The sequence below is a fragment of the Prosopis cineraria genome, unplaced genomic scaffold (assembly GCF_029017545.1).
Source record: "Prosopis cineraria cultivar Desert tree isolate PC_DT_omini unplaced genomic scaffold, ASM2901754v1 PC8, whole genome shotgun sequence".
In the NCBI taxonomy this organism is placed as follows: Eukaryota; Viridiplantae; Streptophyta; class Magnoliopsida; order Fabales; family Fabaceae; genus Prosopis; species Prosopis cineraria.
This window is the reverse complement of record NW_026555339.1, coordinates 7,813,446-7,837,218: the sequence shown is the minus strand read 5'-3', so window position 1 is coordinate 7,837,218 and position 23,773 is coordinate 7,813,446. Positions and strand designations below refer to the sequence as shown.

The window sequence follows — 23,773 nt, the reverse complement described above, 5'->3', positions numbered from 1 at the left end:
ACTTATTGTTGACAAAAACCATGTTCTGAAATCTCAACTGTATTTTGATTACATTTGAAGGAGCATTTTACCTCTCCTCACATGTCAGGCCGGGTCACGATAGAGTTATATGTTTGTTTATATATGGTGGACAAAAATGGTCCATGGTATTCTTCTTTAGGCCATCAAAATGGTTCAGAGTCTGGCTTGTTTATCCTTTTAGAAGTACTTTTTTGCAGAGTTATGGAGGTACTGCTTTGGATGGAGAAAAATAAATAATAATAAGGTACAGTTCTATGCATTTGTGGCGAGAGATTCATTGGTTTATTGAACCCGGCTGAGATTTTGAGCTTTACGCATTGCGCTTCATGTGACCAGCAGATATTGGATCAAGTAATAATGTTTCAAGGTCCAAACCTTTACCACATCAGAAGAGAAATTTGACCCGAAATAAAAAAATACATAAATAAAGCTATCAGAAGAAAATAAACTCAACGCAACAATTTCTTTTTTCATGCACAAGTGATCAAAGTAAAGCCTAACTATAATCCGCTTTGAATTCTTCCTTGAGTCCATTTCTGAATACTGCCATACCAATACCCACTTTCAGTATTGGGAAGAAATTGATAAAATCCAGAGAGTAGCCATGCTATCATTATGATAACGTAATTTCAAATGATTTAAGAATAAAAATAAAATTTCAAAGTATAAAACACAAAGTACAGAATGATACCATTCGTGCAATTGGTTTCAATACACAACAAAATTTTTACCTATCAAAGGCCATGTAAGGAAATTAGTTCCCTATCCAGTTTTCTCCACAAACCTGACAAGGCATGCAGGTTTAACCCAAGCCAGTACCTCAAGAATTGAGCACGGATCATTCAATCCCTAAATATTTAAATATACGCTGGTTTGCCTACTTTACAACAATCAATAAACCTGCCGTGGCAATAGCTGATAATGGCAACATTATCAACCAACCAGGCTAAGGAAAGTTTAAAATCGTGAGTTATGCTGGTTGACTGGTTTTTTCATCAACTTCGCCTTTATAAATGCTATCCATCTTGTTTCCAGAATCCAGCTGTTCTATTTGGCGGGGCTGATTCTCAATTCTGTTCTCCTGAAAAACCATATTACATCATAGTGGATTAGTCATAATTACATATGCCACTTGTTCTAGGCAATGAACAGATTATTCAAGGTGAAAGTAAGTACATTTTGCGATGTTTGTTTTACCTGTGGCGGGTCAATCACTTTGCCTGCTTCACCAGTTTCAGAAGGCCTGGAAGCAGGTGCAGAATGCTCCTGAGCAACAGTTTGTACAGCTTGTAAAGGCTTTATCAAAAGTGGCAGGCTGACATCATTAATTTTCTCTTCCTGGAAGCTGCTGGAATCCTTTAAAGATAATTTTCTACTGACTTGCTGTTGTTAGTGTCAATATCTATGGATTCAGATGGAGCTTCGATTCTCCTAGCAGCCTCAGTAACCAGCTTCTCAAAAGGTATGCCAGGCTGTCTCATTGTTTGGCCTCCACTTTGCTTTGAACCTCAGCTGAAGATAGATTACGGGAAGCATCTTCATTTTGCATTGCTCTCGGCAACACATTTTGGCTAGATGGAGTTTGAGAAATCAGCATTTGGTTTCTATCAGCAAGAATTTCTTTGGCAACACTTGGCGTGCTTACTAGTCCAGCTTGAGTCATGACTCGAGATGATTGATTGGAAACCATAACCCCATTCTGCGAATTAACAGGTTGGAGTGTGACAGGGACCACATTACCTCTAGATAGTAGAGAATTAGTTTGTCTTTCCATTGACTGCTGATTCTTGCCATGAGAAGCAACCAAATTACTGGAGCTAACTGCTTCTCTAGATGACTGACTGACAGGTGGTGATCCTTTCATTGTATGACCGATATTTCTATGAATATTGACATGGTGCTTATTTCTTTCTTTTCGGTGAGAGTTCTGAGCATATGTAGAGAATGGAACCTCATTTCTTTGGATCATTGGAACATCCGGTGCCACATCATTTTCAGCCGAAATAGGAGCATAATGTCCAGGCTTTAGGACAAGACCCCTTAAAGTAGTATTGGAGTTACCCACTTTAGCACTGAGCAAATATCCAGCATCAAATACTGCCTCAATACACAAGAAACGACCTGACCAATCATGGGATCATTCAATTCATTTCCTACGTCCCTTCGATGGGGCTGACTTCCATTAGCCCTGTCAAATCCTGGAGGAACACCAGCATTTCCTGCACCAACTGGATTCTGGTTTACACTCTGAACATTTGGGACATGGGAGGAGATGTGGGCATTCCCCTCTGCATATGGTTTCGGGTATTTCCTTGGACGACCACGCTTGCGCTTCAAAGGGATGTCTCCAGAGCTATCAAAATTTTTATTTGGATTAGGCTGGTCCATCTTCGTATTTATGTTACTTCAGTGTCTCCTTCCTCACTCTGAAGGAAGAAAAAATTGTTCATAAGTATAATGATGCAACTGGGATCAAAACTTTCTCAATTTCTTAATACAAGTAAAATAAAGGGTGATTAACTACTATCCATTAATAACAATCCTCCTGGCTGAGAACAGTGAGCGTATCCATAGATGATAGCAGCGTAGCATCAACGGCAAATTGTAGTCAAAATAATTTAATGCAACATAATCTTTTTCTTTTGGCAATAAGTAGTCCTCATCATGAATGCCATCTTTGATAAACTTGTAGCAGTTAAAGCAGCAACGAAGCAGAGCAAACATTCCAGAATAAGTTAATAATTAATCCAATAATTAGACATTCAGAAGAATTTTGAAAAGCAAGACAAGTATGCTTAAGCTTCTATATTAGCCTCAGAAGGGAACAATGCAACACGAAACAGACAGCTGTCGTACATAAGGTTGAACCACTGACTCTATAGCCTGTACCAAAGTACCAATGATTTCCAGATTTCTTTTCTTTCTTTTTTTCTTTTTCATTTTCCTTTGAGTTCAGACTGGCGATTAAATTGGACATAAGATGCCCTACGGTACATAGAGGCATACATCAAACTGAATCATAACGAAAATAAATAGACTCCATACTTCGAAAAAAATTGATAAAGCATCGAAATACATTGAAATGTGGAAGAATGAGAGGTAAAAAAGAAATTAGGAAGCAGACGTAGCCCAAATGACAATCAACTCCGTGTTCCCATGAAGCCATTAAACAGCAAGTAATTTAAACGCATACCAAATGAATTACGAAAAGGAGACAATGAAAGGGAAACCGAAGAAACAGAAGGTTATTGAAGTAGCTCCAGAAAAGGCATCACCCACATAAATAGACAAACTATTCAATCCATAATAAAGTAGCCTTCAGATATTCTAGCCACGAGACCTCTTTCAGCACTGTAAAGTTAGCAGCAATATGAACACTAGCAACAATAAATAAAGACCCATCCTTAAAAATCTTAAATTTCAGCAAAGCATGAAGCGCAAACTAGCACTTATACTCCTCAAAAATCATGCAAGCAGTTTGATTTAAAAAAAAAAATTCCCAGAAATACCACTAAAGAACTAAAATCCAGTAAGTACTCGTACACCGAGGGTAAAGGTTTAACATTTTTGTACGAAAAGTAGAAAACTTCTCTTCTTTTTGCAACCAAACAACGTTTTCCTTCCAAAAAAAATATATATATTCCCAAAATAGAAAATAAAGATCACATGAATCCCCAGTTTGAGTTTTGATTGAATAAAAAAGGGCATGCAAAGGCTCAATAAGCGAATCTTAGAGAGAGAGGTTACAAGAAGCATACCGTATTGGGGTTATATGTTGAGAAATGGAGGATTAAATACAAACTTCAAATAATAAATCGTTTGCGATTGAGAAATTCATAGAGGAGAAGAAGACAACGAATGAAGGTGATGATTGTGTTGGGCTTAATCGATGTGAGCAAGGAGGTGGTGGTGCCCGTATGACTAAGGAGCGCTCAGTTAGTGGTAGGCTATGCTGTGAGGGAAATCTATGACGGCGCAATGAGATCATGCCACGTTTGACCAAGATATGGGCCCCGCAGAACGTTGGACTATATGTGAGCACGTGGCCTTAGATTATTTCGGCAGCACGATCTGTTACAAGCAACTCCCGTGGAGTGAACAAATTTTCAAAATTGCTCCTTTGCGGGGATAACATTTTCTCAAGTTCTTTTGTGCGAATCTGAAAATGTTTGAGGTCAAGTTATTTTTAAAAGTAAAAAAGCAAGTTATTACTCAAAATTTAAATTTAATAATATCATAAATTATAAATTTATTTATTATATAATTATTTTTCTTTCAACCTTTAAAAATGATAGACTCTAATTCTTACAATTAATAAAAGTTAATTTAAATTATTAATTAATCAAAAAATAATAAAAAAGGCTTTAAAAAATTATCGAAAAGACAAAAAAATGACATAAAAGGATCAAATTTATGTAATTTGTGGATCTTTTATTGCAATTTTTGGCCATTTTAATGTAATTTTTGTTATTTTTTTATCATTTTCTGCTCCACTAAAAGTCAAAATTTATTTTTGCTAACTACAAGAGCTAAATTGCAGTGTATTCAAGAAATGGGAGACAATTTGCATAACAAACAAGATTAAAATATGTAATATTATTTGACATAAAGTTTAAAAGTAAAGTAATTTACTTATTTATTCTATTTTAATTAATATTCTTGAAATATTATATTTTATCAGTCATAATTTTTTTTATAATTAATACTTATTCGTAACAATTTTTATTTTTTGATAAAAGTTTCCATCATGAAACAATTTGCAAATTAAGTCAGTTGGCTTGAACATAATAATTCATAATAAAAATATCCCTTTGAGTAAATTCACTCTGCATGCAATGACAATGGTTTAGGGTGTATCTGCTCCATTCTTCTGTGTCGAGATTCCATTTCCTAGGTTTAGCTTCTGTTACATTAAAAAAAAAAAAGATTCAAAAGAAAAAGGTAGAATCTTGCTCTAAAGCTTGTCCCCTTCAACTCCTCGTGTTCATCTGAGTGTCGAACCATCGAATACACTCGTGAGAGTTTTTAGAATTATACTGATGAAGATGGAGATCAACTTCTTCTTTTTTTTCTTTTTTTTTGTTTTTGGTCGAGGAGTTCCAAACTTTCTGTTCATTAGAAATTGATAGTAACGTATGTATCTATATATGTATGTGTGCATATGTATTCCAATCTTTGGCATATTTTTTTTTTTTTGATGATATAATTAGACACCAAATTGTACATCGCATGGGACACAATTAATCCTACATTGCTAGAGTTAAATATTTTATCGTTTATGAATTTATTTTAAAATTGAATATTTTGTAATTTATAAATTTATAACTTCTGATAATTAAAATATTTTGTAATTTATCATTTCATTATGCCTTTTAAAATATAATTAAGATTTTTTATTCATAAGCTATTTTATATTTTAAATCTACTTTTTAAAATTGTAATTTTGTGTAATGAGTGCAATGAATCAGAACATGGCTCTTGGAATAATAATATGCAAACTACAAAACTGTGGGATGTGAAAATGTCATGCCGCACCCAGACACTGGAATTTGACAAACTAGCACCAAAATCCAAGAGATAATCTATAAATATACATATATATGATATAAAAATATACATTTCTAATTTACTATTTTTCAAGTATTTTGAATATTATATTCCTTTTTAATTTCATGCAATATTCAATCCAAAGTAATATATAAATAAAGCATGAACACTCCAATATTATCATTAATATAAACCTTGAACATTATAAAACAAAAGGTAAATGAGTAAACTGTCACTTACATTATAAATTTAAAAGAATTTATATGATAAACTCATCTTTTGTGTTCATATTGTCCTTCAATTATTAAAAATATATAATAATTTAACCTATTAATTTTGAATGTTAGTTGATCATAAAATGATGGAAAAGGACATCAAAATTGAAAACTTGACCAAAATTTTTCTTGATCATTTTCTATAAGTTTTGAAGCCTTTATTGTAATTTTGAGTCTTCTTTTTTTTTGTAATTCTTACCTCCTTTTTTTTTTTTTCTATTCAACTAACGATCAAAATTAATTTTTTATTAACAATAGGGATTAAATTGCACTATCTTCAAAAATTGAAGAGAATATTGCACAAAATATAAGTTTTGGATCGTAAACATTTTTGAACTTATAGTTTACAAATTAATTTGCTCATTTACCCTAAAACAAATTATATTGCTAGGGACTAGGGTCATTTATTATTCGTAACTTCACTCCATCTGTTCAAAACATATAAGATATTTTCTTCTAGCTAAGATATAAATAATTATGAGATTGTTTGAAATTATTTTTATTTTATTATTCTTAAAACTAGCGTTTTGTAAAATATGTTCTAAAATAAAAAAATAATAAAAAATTAGTGTTTTTTTTCATCCTCATTTGTTCTCAAGAATAATAATCTCATAACACCTGAAAGTTGTTTTCATTTTTTTATTCTCCAACATAATATTTTATTTTTTTTTATTTTTTTCTCCAAAACAATATTTTTTATCTCTAAAATATTTTTTAAAAACACATTATTAAACAGTTTTTTTATTCTTTTATTTTAAATAATAGAAAACTGTTTACAAAATAGGTTGCCAAATAGGCCCTGCAGCTCTTATAGTCTCTATGCATTCTTGATTTATTTATTTTTTTTTCTAGACTATAAGTTCTAGCTCATACGCGGTTAATCTAGTATGAAAAAATATTTTGATTATTGATTAATATTTTCATAAAAATTAATTAATAGTTTCTAATGATTCTTGAAAAAATATAATCTATAGTTCTTCAGCAAAATAACATTTATTTTCACTAAATTATAGAGCACTCTTCTATATTTTGACCCATAAATAAATAATCTTGTCATAAGTTTCCTAAACTTTTAATTTTGTGCATATAATTAGCCAAAAAAAAGTTTGTTGCATATAACACCGATATTATTGACCGTTTTTGTTGTTAAGCACAGTATATAATTGGCCAACAAATATCCCCCCCCCTTTGGAATATAACCTCTCAAACTTTGAGTTATGTGTTGATATCTGGATATCCTCACTAAATTTTAGTCATGTAAAAATATACTCATCATATCATATTATTTTAGTAACCAGATTTTTTTTACAAAAAACTTATTTGCATAAATATTAAAGTTTATAGGTTAATTATAAAATTTTAAAAGTAAAAAAAAATCTTTAACCTAATATTCAGGATTTTTACAAAACATCCTTTGATGTTTAACATGATAATATTAAGACACCAGACAACTACTACACTCAAATAAAATAGAGGTTAGGCGTATAAAGAAATACTTAAATAAACTCAGTATATCATATAATTTATGATCTATTCAATTAAAATATTTCAAGTAATTTAAACAAAGTCTTATGTGACATTTTTTAAATTGATTTTCTTATAATAAGATACTCCTTCTGTTCAACAATATAAGGTATTTTTTGAGGAGTTGAATGCTACAAAAAAATGTAAGGCATTCTTAGTTTTTTTGAAGTGTAATCATAAAATTTTTTTCAAAAGTGCGCATATTAATAAATGAATTTATATTTATTGTAAAATATTTAATAAAGATAAATATAAAAATATAAATTTGTTTGAAAGTAGATAACTATTTTTTTGATGTAAGATTCGATTAAAAATGCTTTATATTTTTTAACGGAAGGAATATATATTTAATTTTTTATCTTTTCTTTCTCTGACATTGATATCAAAATTAATTTATATTTAATGCCATTTAAATATTATGTTTTTATTAGATAAATCATAAATGATATGATGTACCTAAACTACTTAAATATTTCTCTAGGTCTACATTTTGCCTTAATTAGAATGTAGCAACCACGTTGGTTAATATAAAAGAAAACACTCTTTTTCCCTTACAACAAAAAACCATTAAATGACATTCATTTTTCAATTATTTTATTTTATTAATGTCTAAAAAGAGACATTTTCATTCTACTTTCACCATCGACAGCAACATAGCCTACCTTATCATTCATGCTTAGGTTGTGTTTGGATATAATTTTTTCCTTTAAAATGTACTTTCAACAATATGTTGTTTGAGCATTTAGTATACTGATCTGAAAGTATGCTTGACATGCAACTAAACTTTTATTTGGCAAATGCAGCTTCAAATAGCTTTTAACTTTTAAATTGTGGATTTAAGCTAATTTCATTTGATTTTCATATTATACAACTTTCAGTTACCCCAAAAAAAATTGAAAAAATATATTCAGACATAAATGAACATGTAACAAAAAGACTTGTAACAAATTAATTTTTGACAAATAAACTTTTAACCAATGGACCTTTGCCAACTGAAAACAAAAATACTCTTCATTATAAAAACACATATGAAGTAATGCAGAGTTGCTCCAAAGAAGCACATTGAATTGGTAACACGAAACAAACTACAAAGTGACAAATTGTCATACAATACTCAGAAACTCTGAAATGGAATTTGACAGCATTAACATTAAAATCAAACGTCAACAATTTACAAGATCAAGGAAAACTACAAGACAATAAAACTTGATCAACTAAAGTTTGCCAAGCTTATTTCAAGATTTACAATCCTTTTGAGAACTCACCAGCCACCGATGGTCATATTGCCTGTTGCAGCAATTGAGGACCACTTTGATCAGAGAGAGGGAACTTTCACTTCAGCCATAGCTTACAAAAATAGGTATCTCAGTTCTGTTTGAATTTTGACCCTATTTCTGAAATCCTTCAGGTCAAAGGTCTCTGATTCTCTGGGAGGTGTTCAGCATACAAGTTATATACCATTTTGACATAGTCATCAATCTTGTCAACTGTCCAATTTTCAGTACTTATCGGAGGAAGGTACTTGACAGCGAGAGGCGGCAGGACGAACATGTAAGCTGCCTTTTCTCCATGCTCGATGAGTGCCTGTCAGGACCATCGGTACAATAGGAAGGCGTGATTGTATCGCCAAATGAACAAAACCCTGCATAATGAAAGTTGAGATGTAATGGGATAAAGCATGGGGAAAAAAGTGGTAGAAGCAAGTGATTCATGATTGAAAACAATTTGATGGCCACAAGGTCATTATCATCTGGGGAGAACTTTTGGGAGTAATATCCCGTGACTCATTCCTGGATTAGATTGGTTCCAAGAGACCCAGAAATAGAAAAAATATTGTCAAATTGATATTTTCAGATCACATGGGTAAATATCAATCGTCCTACAAAGATCTATCTTACTATCTTTGTCTAACGTGATCATGATCCAGAATACCTTTTGGTGGATGATGATAGATTCATAGACGAAAATCATTATCTGCAGTTAGCTCATGGGTGAGAATTAATGATTATATCTAAAGACAGAATGCTTTTGAAGAAGATTGATAGGCAAAGCAAACAAGGTTTAAGTCATCAATCAAATGCTTCCAGCTAGATTAAACCAAGTTTGTAGTCTACTTAATTTATCATGACCCTGATTCTGCAATAAAGAGAGTAATGCATCAACATGATAGGAAAATCACTTTTTTGAAAGGAAGAAGTAGGCCGCCCATTTTTGGACCTTGTGCCCTCTGGAAAAATTATCAGAGACAGCTTTTTTTTCACGACCGCACGAGCTGCCTGAGAATAACAAGGACATGTCTTAGAACCTTACTCAAGTCAATAGCACATGATAATAGCAGGAAAATGTTATGTATACCTCTTTCAGGGACTCAATAGCTACAATTGGGTTTGATCGGTCTATACGAAGATGATTCGCCAAAACATAAAGTTGACCAAATAAAGGATACCATATTATCTGCAAAGAACCAACTTTTCAACAAGTTTCTGAAGTAGTTATGTTTTTGAACTCATTTATATTAGCAAACCAGGTTATCATACATGATTTTGTTCTTTCTTAATGCTGTATAGATGTAAAAAAACAAGCAAGGCATTTCAAGATGCAAATAAAAAGAACAACAACAACAACAACAAGCCTTATCCCACTAGTGGGGTCGGTTACATGGATTGCAAGACACCATTATACTCTATCATTTATCAAGCTTTTAGGAATATTATTAATTAAGAGATTGCGTTTAACAACTTTCAAGAGTGTTCTCTTAGGCCTTCCTCTACCCCTCTTAATGAGACTCAGTTATTTGTTCCACTCTTCTTATTGATGCCTTCCTTGGTCTTCTTTGTACATGCTCAAACCATCTCAACTGATTTTCTACCATTTTTTCCTCAATAGGTGCTACTCTCACTTTTTCGCGTACGTGCTCATTTCGAAATTTATCTTTACGTGTATGTCCGCACATCCATCGTAACATTCTCATCTCTGCTACCAATTTTATGCTCTTGCTGTCCCGTTAGAGCCCAGCATTCACCACTATATAACATTGCCGGTCTGATAGCAGTGCGATAAAACTTTCCTTTAAGTTTGTTAGGCACCTTACGGTTGCAAATAACTCCTTTAACTTTTCTCCAATTAAACCACCCAGCTTGAATCCTATGTAAAATATCTCCACTGATTTCGCCATCATTTTGAATAATGGCTCCCAAATATCTAAACTTTTTCACTTGAGGTATAATTTGATCTCCCAATTTCACTTCCAAATTATTATCGAATAGTCTCTTACCAAATTAACAATATAAATATTCCGTCTTACTCCTACTCAGACGGAAACCTTTCGACTCCAATGTCCTCCTCCATAACTCAAGTTTGCAATTAACCTCTTCTCTTGTCTCTGCTATAAGAACTATATCATCCTCGAAGAGCATACATTTGGAAAATTTCCCCTTCAATATGTTCCGTCAAAACATTTAGGATCAAGTTGAACAGATAAGGACTCAGAGATGATCCCTGATGTAGTTCAATCTTTATAGAAAAATCCTTTGTTTGACCATTGGGCGTTCTTATACTAGTTTTTACCCCCTCATACATATCTTGTATGGCTTTAGATGCTTATTACTAATACTATCATCATGTTCTCCAATAAAATTATAATATATAGGCATTTTTACAACTCTGTATCACATTATTGACTCCTTAAAAAAGATTCTTCCATACGGTAGAGTTCTATTAGAGAACCTCACAGTTTCAAATGAAGAGTTGGACGTCAACTGTGGACTGTCAAATGAACTTAATCCCAAAGAGAAACTATGTGTAGGTAAGGGGTATTTCTTGAATCCTTCTTCCAAAGTTACTTTGCAAAGTACTGCTAAATAAAGCATTACTTAGAACTTTCATTACGCATTCAAAGCGGGGAAAAAAAATCTTGAAGAATTACAACATACCTCCTTCTTCGCAATTCCTACGGTACCAGTTGGGGTTAGCCACATTATAAGAAATATGTCTATTGGAGAAGCATGATTACTGATGTAAATGGCCCTTTTGTTAGAATACTCAGAACCTTCAATCTTTATAGGATTGCCGAGAATCCACATCTGCCATCAATGCAAATATCAATTATAAGTTCATAATTCGCCACAGCAGCCATAAAAGTTGGGATACAAATGAATAAGCATAACAAAACTGAAAACTGAAAGTCAAACTTTTCAGACATGCCTTGCATCATCTGGTGATAATGTTCAGAAAGCTATTATTGATCATAACACACACAAAGCAAAGCATAGATTCTTTATAAGAAATTTGTTCAATAAACTAATAAACTAAAATCCAATATATACTCAAAATGTTGGCCTCTATAAACTAACATTAGGCTTTCATTTCTCTGAAATAGCACAACTGAGAACTACTGATGTATTATTGATATATAAAAGTGATATAACAATACAACCTACAATAAACCACTGATGGAATCCACAGACCAATCAGAACTAGAGCCATTTAGCATGCATTTTGGTGGAACTATCGTGCATACTAGATCAATCATGATGCAACATAAACTTTGTCATTAGTCTCACATAAGTGAATGCCAAAATCTAAAAATCTAACCTTATTATTTTATTTCTTGAGTAACCTCCATGACTAAAGAGTTAGTTTGTTACTTATTTAGAATAAGGCTATCGTTACTAAACATATTGAGTTTAACGCCTTCTTGGAATAACGATAATATTTCAAATGTGTCATTATCCATATGATCAGTTGGAGAAGAAAACCAGAGGATGTCATCAACTAGCTAATGAGCTGAATAATGATGACAGCATAGTTTGTGTCTTTGCAAAACAATGTTGGTTAATGTAAGTCTATAAAGATCATGCTTTATAATAAAACCTGATAGTGAATACTACCAAAGCCATGTGCCTAATTTTCTTTAAATAATAACCAATAAAGGAACAGAAACCAGACAAAAACATTTGTGACAATTTCTTCCAAACTAAGCATATCAAGTAGCTTACCAGCATTCTACCAGTCACATGCCCATAAATGTTTCCTTGCCTAATCCTCTCGTAAGGCCATGGAATAAGAACAAGCATGATCAATGCCCATATGAATGTTGTAACCATCATAGACACAAAACATATGACAATTCTGATCCATGATATGATATTCAACAACCACCCTTCATCATCGTAATTCGAAAATACGTCAGTCTTCAGCCTTCTTTCTTCTGATTCGTCTTTCACTGAAATCTTAGGAGACTCTTCCAACCTTTGACCAGAGATTGTGTTCAGACAGCTCTCCAATCTTCTATGCCTCAAAAAGTCACTGCTTCCAGCATTCTCCATGAACTTGAGCTGTCTCCAATCTGAACAGAACAAAAGCAGAACAAATCATATATATATATATATATATATATTTACCTGAAAGAAAACATTCCCTTTGGTTGCTGAGAAATTTGACGGATAATAACGCAGGAAAATTGAAAGTATCAGTTTAGGAAGACAAACCACGTACGTTTTTCCATTACATACTATCGATGTATTAAAATAAGCAAGTTTGACCAGAAACTTCTAGTCCTTCTTGTCCCTTCATCAGTTTTCGGAAAATGAATGAACTCAAGTTCCTATCACAACGAAACTGAAGACAAGAAAACAAAGCAAAATAGAGTACTTGGAATCGAATTCAATTCAACACCGTTTCATATTCGAGAAAAAGAACTAATAAAACCGCGAGCCATAAATTACCCAGAAAACGAGGATGACCAAACGTCAAAAAGCTTCAAACTTTGAAACAACATCAACGAGATGTTATTTTCCATCTTGTGCAGTTTTCTCAGCAACCAAACAAAACATAGTAAGCATTCCTACCAGTTATATTTTTGCTTTCCCGCTATACCAAAACTGGGTGGGAGAAAATCCTATAAGGCAATCCGAGAGAAAGTGAAAGCAAAAGCGTAGAAGTCAATCTATGAATCCAGAAGAAGAAGAAGCAGAGTCAAGACAAAGGAATGAAATATGTGGTCACAAAAAGAGTAAAATAGGAGAGCCTCCCTTCTCCGTAGCCTCTTCTCTCTTTCTGCAGGGAGTGGTCTCAAAAGTCGTACAGTTCTAAGATGTTCGGATATGCGCGTTGATTCTCTACCTTGGTTCATCTTTCAATCCTCTTTGGGAACAAAATTTGGTATTTTTTATTATTTTTGTCAAGAGGTCCTGTATCAACAAAATTAAGGGGCTATGCATTTACGATCATGGCTATCAAAAGAAATTCTACCTTAATTATTCATATTGTTTTTTTGGTGAAAATAGAATAAATATTTTTAATTTCAATTAGAAACTAAACATTGTGCTGCATAGAGTATGCGTTACAAGGTAAAGAACTACTATGATACGATGATAAGATAGATTTTATTATCCTATTTAAATTTATTTTTTAAGTAATTCACAGTCAGATCATTCATTTATTCATAGCCCAAAAACATTATTCACAAGTCCAATCATATAATTTGACATCCTATCATTTGTGTATTTTATGCCTTGCTATAATATATGTATTCAGTACATAGAAAAAATATGCGAAATTATAGGCATCAAATTCATTTGCATTTGATTGATTTTTTATTTTTTATTTTTGGTTAACCTTGAAGCCTTTGATTGAATTTGATTCTTTAAAAAGCATTTATTCACCTACAAGTTAGCAATCTTTGAAACTTCATTTTTTTTTTTATTTAAAATGTTGAAAGCTCGGTTACAATTATTTTTAACCAACTAAATTTTTTATATTCATTTGTTTAGCATTTCCAACTTGTGTACATTGCTTTTCTAACTTTACTTTAGACAATTTTTAAGAATGAAGAGTGGGTATGAAAAAAAAAATGGGGGGGGGGGGGCATGCTTGATAAAAAGTCGTTCTTATTAAACTTCTTAAATTGCTAATTTAATTTTAGAACTTGTAATTTGTGTGTAAATAAGAGCATTTTGTTTCAGATAAAAAAAAGGAGTATTTTGTTTAAGTAGCCATTTTTAAATGTTAGCAAAGTGCAAACAACTAAAGCTATTAATTTATAGAGAAGACACTTGGTTCAACTAATCAAAAGGAATGAATTAATTTATTTTAAAAGTATCAAATTTAAATCTTGAAAAAATACATTCATATTAAATAGATATATCAAATAATCAGCGAGATACCTATGAAATTGCCATTATTAGTAATAGTCCCATACAGCAGTGATAGAATAAAAAAAATACATTTTTTTGGTGATTAGGAAAGTTTAGCAGAGACGTGTGTGCAGTGTATTCTGCATACTTGAACAGCCAGGATCACTTTTGGAATACGTTAAACAATGCTTTGTCCAAAATTGATACGTTGATGCCGCGGCCCTTTTCTGTGTTTCGTTATATATGGGGGGAAAAACATTTTTTTTTGTATTTTTTTTCTTAAATAATTATTTCTTATAAATTAAGATTATATCTTTAAGTCGTAATCACTTTCTGCATTGGTAAAAACTGTACCTCAAATTACCTCATACTAAGACCTGACAACATATTTTGCAGAGCCGAGGAAAATTATATCAGGGAAAATTACATTAAAGGTTTAAAAGAGATTTAATTAAATTTAAATGAGGATTAAGATATTTGAATATCCAAAATAAGGACCAAGTACCTTTCAACGAGCTGGTCTAAAAATTTGTTACTTTTATTCTATTGTTTGCAACTATTGAAATAAAAATTTGTAAGTCAAATTTATTAATTTGTAAAAAAATTGTTAAAAAATACCACTATTTACAATGATTTAATACTCTCTTATTTGCAACTCTTAAAACATGAATTTGCAAGTAACACTTGTTAATTTGTAAAGAAAAATAATTTTCAAGTAATGATACAAGCGTTTTTTTTAATGAAACATTTATCTAATTTTCATTGGCTAAAATTTTTAATTGGTTTCTACGTTTTTTTAATGAAGTCAAAGGACATTAACGAATTGTGAAGGAGCGGTTAGCATCATGAAGAGGATGTCATAAGATTTGCCAGCTAAATATTCATCAACTTTTTTTTTTTAAAAGCCTTTCACTTCACACTAACAATCAACTAATGATGTTATCATAAGTTATATAAGCTTTTATCATTTGTTAGTCCTATAAATATGATAAACATGATTTTGATATTTGCAGATGATATTGCTCAACCTAATAATCTAGGCAAACATTGCTGTTCGTGATATAACTTAGGAGCAAAAATGTCATGTAATTCTAAATAGAAAAATCACAATCATCAATCTTTATAATTTTATCAAATTTTATTTTTAGTTTCTATAATTTTTTTTAATATTTTTAATTCTTATAATTTTAAAAAGATTAGGAAATATTTGTTTTCCAAATTCTTATAGTTTCAATTTTTTTAATATTCTTAATTCTTATAAAAGCTGAAAAAACTACAAGATTTAAAAATAAATAAGAATAAAATTATAAAAACTGATGATTATATTTTCTCTTTTAAACTATAAAATGTTCAGCGGGATGCACGAGATTAAATTGAAAAATATTGAAAAAAAGTGATAAATGAACAATTGAATTAAAAAAAACAATTGTGGGTCCCATCGTATTGTTAAATTTATTGTTTCATGATCAATCCTTTTTTTAAAAAAAAAATTTACTATAGATAAGATGATGTTATATATTTTGAATAGAAAATAAAATGTCAAAAAAGATTGACGTGATTGTTAAGGAAATCCTAACTGACGAGATAATGCCCGACTCATTGTATCATTATTTACAACTTGTGAGCAATAACATTCTTTCCCCATTTTGATTTTTGTTTTCTGTGGCCCACGCATTTTAATTTTATACTTTATATTTATATATTCCACACGTTTTTTGTTTTGGTTACATTCCCATTTTGCATTTTTTTTTGAATATTGATGACGATGATTTGTTTGTTGACTGATGAATTTTTCGTTGTGGGCCAAGTCCACCTTCAAGCCTGGACCAGGCCTGTCTGTTGATTGGTCAGCCTATCACGTTGACCCTTGTCTACTTACTTTGTCAAAATTGCAGAAGCCCATCTATAGACGGGCCCATCAAATGGGCCCAAGAAGGTGAAATGGAAATGCCTGAGATTCCATCACAATGCTTTGACCTAAGGCCAAAAAAAAAAAGCCTTATTTTAAAATAACTAAATTAAATTAACCCATTTTGACCACCAAAAAAAAAAAACCCATATAAAATCTTCTACCATAAATTAGCTCTACTCTCCATTTTTTCCATTTAAAATAAAATAAAGAGGCTTCACCGTTTATTTATTTATTCTTTTACCAGTAAAGCAGAGTGAAACAGCGAGGGCTGGTATGACTCAAAAGGAATAATCATGGCTATACTCCTGCAATGATGAAGACATGGTTTGTCGCAATTAAATTATATGACTCTTCAGTGAAACATATGAAAAGTTAAATAAATTATTTTAATTCAGTTTGAGCATTGCTGGCAATTATGTACTTTGTATCTTTACACTTGTGAGAGAGTAATGTTGCTTTTCCCAAAGTTACTTTAAAAAATAATACCATAATGGTATTGTTTAACAATTTTGGTAAAAAAAATTATCACTGCACTTTATGAGTTAATAACGTGATAAATAGTCTTTCATTTTAATACTGCAAAATTGATGCTCATTTGTTCACATAATTATGCCAAAAAAAAAGGCTTAAGGGATCTTATAAAATATGCAAAACGTTCACAAAAGCATCACATTTGATTGATTGCTTTTATAAGAAATAATAATAATAAATTGTTAATGTAATTGTAATTCCACGAACATGTTTATTGTTATGATTATTGTTATTTTAAATTGTGAATTACTAAAGAAAGGAAAAAGTAGCAAATTGAATTTGATGGCTTTGGTATCAAATGTGCGGCTTTTGTATCAAATGTAAGAACCCTGAAGAACGGCTTTGTGTTGGTCTGGCTTGGGCGTGCGAAGCGAAGAATTTTTCAACTTTTCATTTACCATCATCGCCTGCATAATGTGAAGTGCAAATTCTTGGATTAATTGTGAAGTGAGAATTCTAAATGATTCTAGATTCGGATATTCGTCATTCTCATCCAAGCAAACCTAACTTAAGCAGGTGTTTTACGTCATCTGCTAATATTCTAGTCTTCAATTTGGGTTCCCCCCCCCCCCCCCGGGTAATTCTTGTTACATTGAAAGCAGCAAGAGTTTTCGTTGCTAGGGATTGAGGGGAATTTATTGATGATGCCTTTTCACTTCTGAGTTTGGTTTAGATTATTAGTTTTTATTTTTCTCTCTCCCTTTTTCCATCACTCTTTCATTTTACGTTTCCCCCTATTTCCTCTCTATTTTCTTCCCTGTAGTCGCGGACAATCAGATGAAGTACTCACGCAAGTGCAGACAGTTCATTCTATTTGTTTTTTTTTAAATGATGTTTTACTTGCAATTGGCAAATACTTGTGTTAATGAATTGTTTCCCCCACTTCTTTTTGTAGGAGGTGAAGGTTTGTTTTCTCAACTTTTGCAGAATTTGGTGGTGTTTCGAGAGTATTGGAAGAAACATACAATAATATAGTAGAGTAGGGGAATTGGATTGAAGTTGTTGTTTGTGTTTTAAATACAACATAAAGTTGGTTACAATGAGCGTGGTGGGGTTTGACATTGGGAATGAAAACTGTGTCATTTCTGTGGTGAAGCAACGTGGGATTGATGTTTTATTGAATGATGAATCCAAACGTGAGACCCCTTCTGTGGTCTGCTTTGCGGAGAAGCAAAGGTTTTTGGGCTCAGCTGGTGCTGCATCTGCTATGATGAACATCAAGTCCACAATATCTCAAGTGAAGAGGCTGATGGGGAGAAAACATGCAGACCCTGATGTGCAAAATGAGCTGGAAACGCTCCCCGTTGAAACTTCTGAAGGCCCAGATGGTGGCATTTTGGTTCACTTGAAATATCTCAAGGAGACTCATACATTTACACCAGTTCAAATTTTAGCAATGCTCCTTGCTCATTTGAAAATTTTAACTGAAAAAGATTTGGAAATGTCAGTTTCGGACTGTGTTATTGGGGTTCCATCATACTTTTCAGACTTGCAGAGACGGGCGTATCTTGATGCAGCAAGAATTGCTGGGTTGAGGCCTTTGAGATTGATTCATGATTGTACTGCAACTGCTCTTGGTTATGGAATTTACAAAGCAGATTTTCCTGGAACAGGCCCAACCTATGTAGCATTTGTGGACATTGGTCACTGTGATACTCAGGTCTCCATTGCAGCATTTGAGCCTGGGAAAATGAAGATACTTTCCCACGCTTTCGATAGTAATTTAGGGGGAAGAGACTTTGATGAGGTTCTTTTTAGTCATTTTGCAGCACAGTTTAAGGAACAGTACAGCATTGACGTGTACTCTAATGTCAAGGCATGTATCAGGCTGCGCGCTGCATGTGAGAAGTTGAAGAAAGTTTTGAGTGCAAATCATGAGGCAGCTTTAAACATTGAGTGCTTGATGGATGAGAAAGATGTCAAGGGCTTCATCAAGAGGGAGGAATATGAGAAACTGGCATCCGGTTTATTAGAGAAGATTTGTGTTCCTTGCCATAAAGCATTAGTTGATGCAAGATTAACTGCTGAAAGGATCCATTCTGTAGAGCTAGTTGGCTCGGGTTCTAGGATTCCTGCTATAGCTAGATTATTAACTTCTCAATTCAGGAGAGAACCCAGCCGAACATTGAATGCAAGTGAATGTGTGGCTCGTGGCTGTGCTCTTCAGTGTGCAATGCTTAGTCCTGTTTTCCGTGTTAGAGAATATGAGGTTTGTATTACAGGACAAAACATTGATTCTTATACTATCTCTATGTTAAATCTTTTTGTATCCATCCAATGTCTACTTTTGCTGCATGAATTGAAAATTCTCACACTTCATATTCTCAAAGATATCCTGTATTATAGGCTTACATCTTTGTTTATGGTATATATTCTTAAGGGATAATAACCATTTTTTTCCAGGTCCTGGATTTAAATCCATTCTCCATTGGATTTTCGTCAGATGATGGCCCAATTACTGCAGTATCAAATGGCATACTTTTCCCAAAGGGTCAATTGATTCCAAGCATTAAAATTCTAACATTTCATCGAAGTAGTTTGTTCCATTTGGAAGCGTTTTATGCTGATCCAAATGAACTACCACCTGGGACATCTCCTAAGATTAGTTGCTTCACGGTATGCACTAGCACTACATTTACTTTAAACATCTTACTAACGTGAAGGAGTTCAGATAATCTTTTTGTGTGTGTGTGTGTGTTTAACTGACTCTCTTTGGCCACTCTGGGCTTGTTTCTCTATGTCCTCTTTATTTATCTATTCTGGGTTTGCCAAAGGCGTGCTATATAGCAATATAACCTCCATGAGCTTGATGATTCTTATAGAACATTCTAATTTCTCAGAAAAAAATTGCATTCAGGTAATGGTAGATTTGTTAGCATGATCACCTCTATAGTTTCCACATTTGAGCTGTAAAGTTATTACAATCAGTAATCTAGTTTAAAATTAGTTGTACATTTTTGTGTACGGATCACCAAGATTTTGGTCTAACCTAGTTTCTTGGATGCATCAAAAACCATCACTTCATGTGGATTTTGAGGTCATAAAAATCAACAAAATCCCCTTATTCCTCGTCAGGGGGATCAAGTTCATTAGTAACTGCTCTACTAAACTTACCCACGTTCTGATTTAAAGGTACAATAGGGACTTAGTTACCGAAAGATTGCTGTCTGAATGAACATTCTCTACATGTGTATGTTTTCATTTGTTGTAGTCATGATGTATTTTGGAGGATCAGGAAGGAAATGGAATGGATGCAACATTATCTCACACAATTATCCAAAATTGATCATGCAATAAAATGGCAAGCTCTAATTTTTGGGTCATCTCTAATATTTATTAAGAGAAAACATCTTTGATAATTGATATTACAGGACCTTGATACTGCCATACCTTTTCATAGTCACCCCGGACGTAGCATGCATTAGTTGTTATCCTACTTCTGCATGCTTGCATCTTGTTGATTTTTTCAGGACTACAGAGTAACAATTCTGACTAAACGCTTCCATCTTTTGTGCCACACTCTAGATGTAGCATGCATTGTTTCTTCTGCATGCCTTCTCCTTTTTATATGCTCATGTATTCATTGGCCACTTCTATTTAGATTGGTCCTTTCCATGGATCCCATGGTAGTAAGACAAGGGTTAAAGTTAGAGTTCAACTAAATCTGCATGGCATTGTCGGTGTTGAATCAGCTACAGTAAGTAAGAAGCCTCATTTTCATCTCTGTCCATTTTATGTTACTCTCAGATCTATTCTAAGGTGCATAAACGTTTTCATGGTTCCAGTTGATTGAAGATCAGGTAGATGATATAAAGGGTAATGATCATTCATATGTTGAATCAATGGATGTTGACCCTAGCACTGATGAGACAATATCAAATGGTGTTGAAGATAGTAAGCATAGAAATGATGAATTTCCTTATAAATCTGTGAGTATTATTGTCATCTCTATGTGTATAGAGAGAGAGAGAGTTAGTTTTTTTTTTTATGAGAATTATACTATTAAACATTTTTGCTTTTTATTCATTTATGATTCTTGTTCTAAGTACTGTCACATCTCTGTTATTGACTGATTTCCACAACTTATATTGATAGCATGTCTATGTTTTTCTCTATTTGGTCACAGATATCATTCATATGGATGTTGGAACTTTGGAGTAAGTGAAAATCTTACTATTGTGCCTTTTCAGGCTGATGCTGCTAGAAGAGATAAAACTACCAAAAGACATGTGCCAGTGAGTGAGAATATCTATGGTGGAATGACCAAGGCTGAGATCTCGGAAGCTCGTGAAAAAGAGCTCCTGTTGGCTCAGCAGGACAGAGCTGTGGAGCGAACCAAAGAAAAGAAGAATAGCTTGGAGTCCTATATTTATGAGATGAGGAATAAGGTACCTTCTTGTATTCATGAGATGTAAAAATATGGCTGGTTTGTTATTCAGGGTACATTATTTATGCAGTCATCCAGTTCATCTCCTGTGATATATAGTTCTGCTTGTCATGTGGTCATTATTACTGAATACTGAGAGGTCAGTCTTTCGTTCTTCTTAACAGTAAGACTTGTAAGTTTGTCAAACAAGACTCTCTGTTGTGTAGTTAGTAAAGAACTGGTTTTTGTGACCGTGTGTAGAGTGCCAAGCTGTGGATGCCATGAGTTGTACACCTATACCTTTCAAACATTTTTGCCTTTTTTTCCACACTAGTCGTATCCAAGCATTTAAAATTTATGCTTCTATTTTCTTGACGGATTTTCATTTAAATGTAATTGCTTATATGGATAGCTCTTTGGCACTTATCGGAGCTTTGCAAGTGAGCAAGAGAGGGAGGGCATATCTAGGAGCCTGCAAGAGACTGAAGAGTGGCTTTATGAGGATGGTGATGATGAAACTGAGGCAGCTTACTCAGAAAAACTAGAAGATATAAAGAAGGTTTAATTTTGCTTCTCCAATGTCGTTGCTTGTCTTGCTATACCCGTGCATTTTTATTTTTTTTTATCATTGTCATAATATATATTGTAATTCCTGTAGCTTGTGGACCCGATTGAGAATCGGTATAAGATGAAGCAGCAAGAGTACAAGCTACAAGAGATCTCTTGAAGTGCATTGCGGATTATCGCATGTCTGCGAGTTCCCTTCTTCCCCAGGATAAAGAATCGGTACACTAAAACACAAGCCATTAGATATTAGAGTGAGTCTGCTCATAAACCCATGTTTCAAGTAACATGACTTTGTTGTTTCAGATCATCAATGAGTGCAACAAGGCAGAGCAGTGGCTGAGAGAGAATTTACAGCAACAAGATTCCTTGCCTAAGGACAACGACCCAATTATATGGTCAAATGATATTATAAGCAAGGCAGAGGATTTGAAATTGTATGATGCTTTATCTCTTTGTTTCCGTGTTTGATATTCACAATTTTCCGGGTGCATGAGTCAAAGGCACAAAAGTAAAATCAATAGGTTGAGGGGTTGAGGGATAAACGGCATTTTGGGTCATTTTTTCATTGTAGCCCAATAAATGCAGGTGCATTAAAGTCATTTCCTCAGACTGCATAGAAAATTTGTGTCAGTGGAAAAATAACCTAAATCTCTTAAACTTAGCGTCTTAAGTAAAATAGTGAAAACTCAATGTTTAGGCTGCTAATCTCCAAGCGATCTAGCTCACCTACATGTGGGCGTGATTTTATTTCAAATTATGATCAATGTTACATTTTTGTGGCTGTCAGGTTGTGCCAACAGGTGCTGGGATCCAAGGGTTCTTCAACAACTCCAGAGGACAAGGGCAGAGATAAGCCAGATGCTTCCATTCACCCTTGATGAATCTCTTACATTGATAAGCAAAGTCATATATTTTCATTACTCTCCTGACTAATTTTTTTCCCCCTTTCTTCTCTGGTTCTTGTCTTTCTTTTCTGGTAAAGTGAATAGGTTCAAGTAGGTGAAGTCACTAGATTATATGGGTCAAATATTTGTTTGTGTTCTTCAACTAATGTTTTCTCATTTCTGTTGGCATATTAGAATTGTTCACTGTAGCTTTTGCTGATGTCCATCCAACTCAAACCAGTAGCGCAAATTCTTGGTGACAAAGTTATCAATAAAATTGTGCTTATACTAAATAATAATTATATGTAGTGAGTACTTGAGGCAAATATTTTTTTTTATTGGGTTACAAGGCCACGGCTAGAGACTCTGCAAAGGAAAACAGAATAGGTCATATTAGAGAGTAGTAATTTTCTATACCTAAATGGTGGGTCTTTTAAGATCCTAATAACTAAATTCTCATGAAAAGTGTGTTGAGCGAGCGAGTCCGCATATTCATTTGCTTTCTTATACACGTAGTTAAAGGAGACTACCCAATTTTGCATGATAAGATTTCGATTGTCTCTGATAGAGCTAATAAGGGGGTGTGATGTTGAGAGTGCTCATTTTTTGAGGGTGAGGTTTCAAGTCACAGTAGAACTTGTGATTTTTTTCCTTTTAGCAAAAATTAGGGCCTTCAAGAATACCTAATAGTTCAGCTGCAATGTTTGGATGGTATTGGAGTTTGAGGTATTTGGTGAAACTTTTTTTATCCAATTTACACGTCTTGTTCTAGATAAGACCACTGCAAGACACAACTTTATTTTGGCGAACAAAGTCATCAACGTCCAGTCTCACTCAAGACAGATTGTGGTGGGCAAATATTATATAATGTATCACACCTTCCTGCTTCGATTGTTCCATAGCAGCCCCATAATGATAGAAATGATTCTCCTTCAAATGTCATGGAATGCTTATCTTCAAAGTTCAGTTTATTTTTGGATTCCACTATCTTTCAAAATTTTTATTTATCA

The 23,773-nt window shown here is 33.2% G+C and overlaps 3 protein-coding genes across 3 annotated transcripts; 1 reads left to right on the top strand and 2 right to left on the bottom strand.

Annotated features, from left to right (window-relative positions):
• Positions 1 to 658: 658 nt before the first annotated feature.
• Positions 659 to 3,208, bottom strand: LOC129318141 (protein METABOLIC NETWORK MODULATOR 1). The gene is given in 3 exon segments (XM_054962744.1): positions 659 to 1,102; positions 1,219 to 2,133; positions 2,136 to 3,208. Coding segments are annotated over 2 exon segments (909 nt in total). The 5' UTR covers positions 2,410 to 3,208; the 3' UTR covers positions 659 to 1,102; positions 1,219 to 1,498.
• A 5,283-nt stretch (positions 3,209 to 8,491) lies between these two features.
• Positions 8,492 to 13,482, bottom strand: LOC129318885 (1-acyl-sn-glycerol-3-phosphate acyltransferase-like). The gene is given in 9 exon segments (XM_054963874.1): positions 8,492 to 8,903; positions 8,905 to 9,009; positions 9,547 to 9,567; positions 9,569 to 9,643; positions 9,723 to 9,821; positions 11,300 to 11,449; positions 12,365 to 12,714; positions 12,864 to 12,986; positions 13,094 to 13,482. Coding segments are annotated over 8 exon segments (942 nt in total). The 5' UTR covers positions 12,874 to 12,986; positions 13,094 to 13,482; the 3' UTR covers positions 8,492 to 8,771.
• A 4,253-nt stretch (positions 13,483 to 17,735) lies between these two features.
• On the top strand, positions 17,736 to 22,972 carry LOC129319069 (heat shock 70 kDa protein 16-like). The gene is given in 10 exon segments (XM_054964101.1): positions 17,736 to 19,155; positions 19,350 to 19,562; positions 20,548 to 20,643; positions 20,732 to 20,875; positions 21,137 to 21,334; positions 21,725 to 21,871; positions 21,971 to 21,995; positions 21,998 to 22,098; positions 22,183 to 22,313; positions 22,667 to 22,972. Coding segments are annotated over 10 exon segments (2,316 nt in total). The 5' UTR covers positions 17,736 to 17,985; the 3' UTR covers positions 22,758 to 22,972.
• Positions 22,973 to 23,773: the final 801 nt, after the last annotated feature.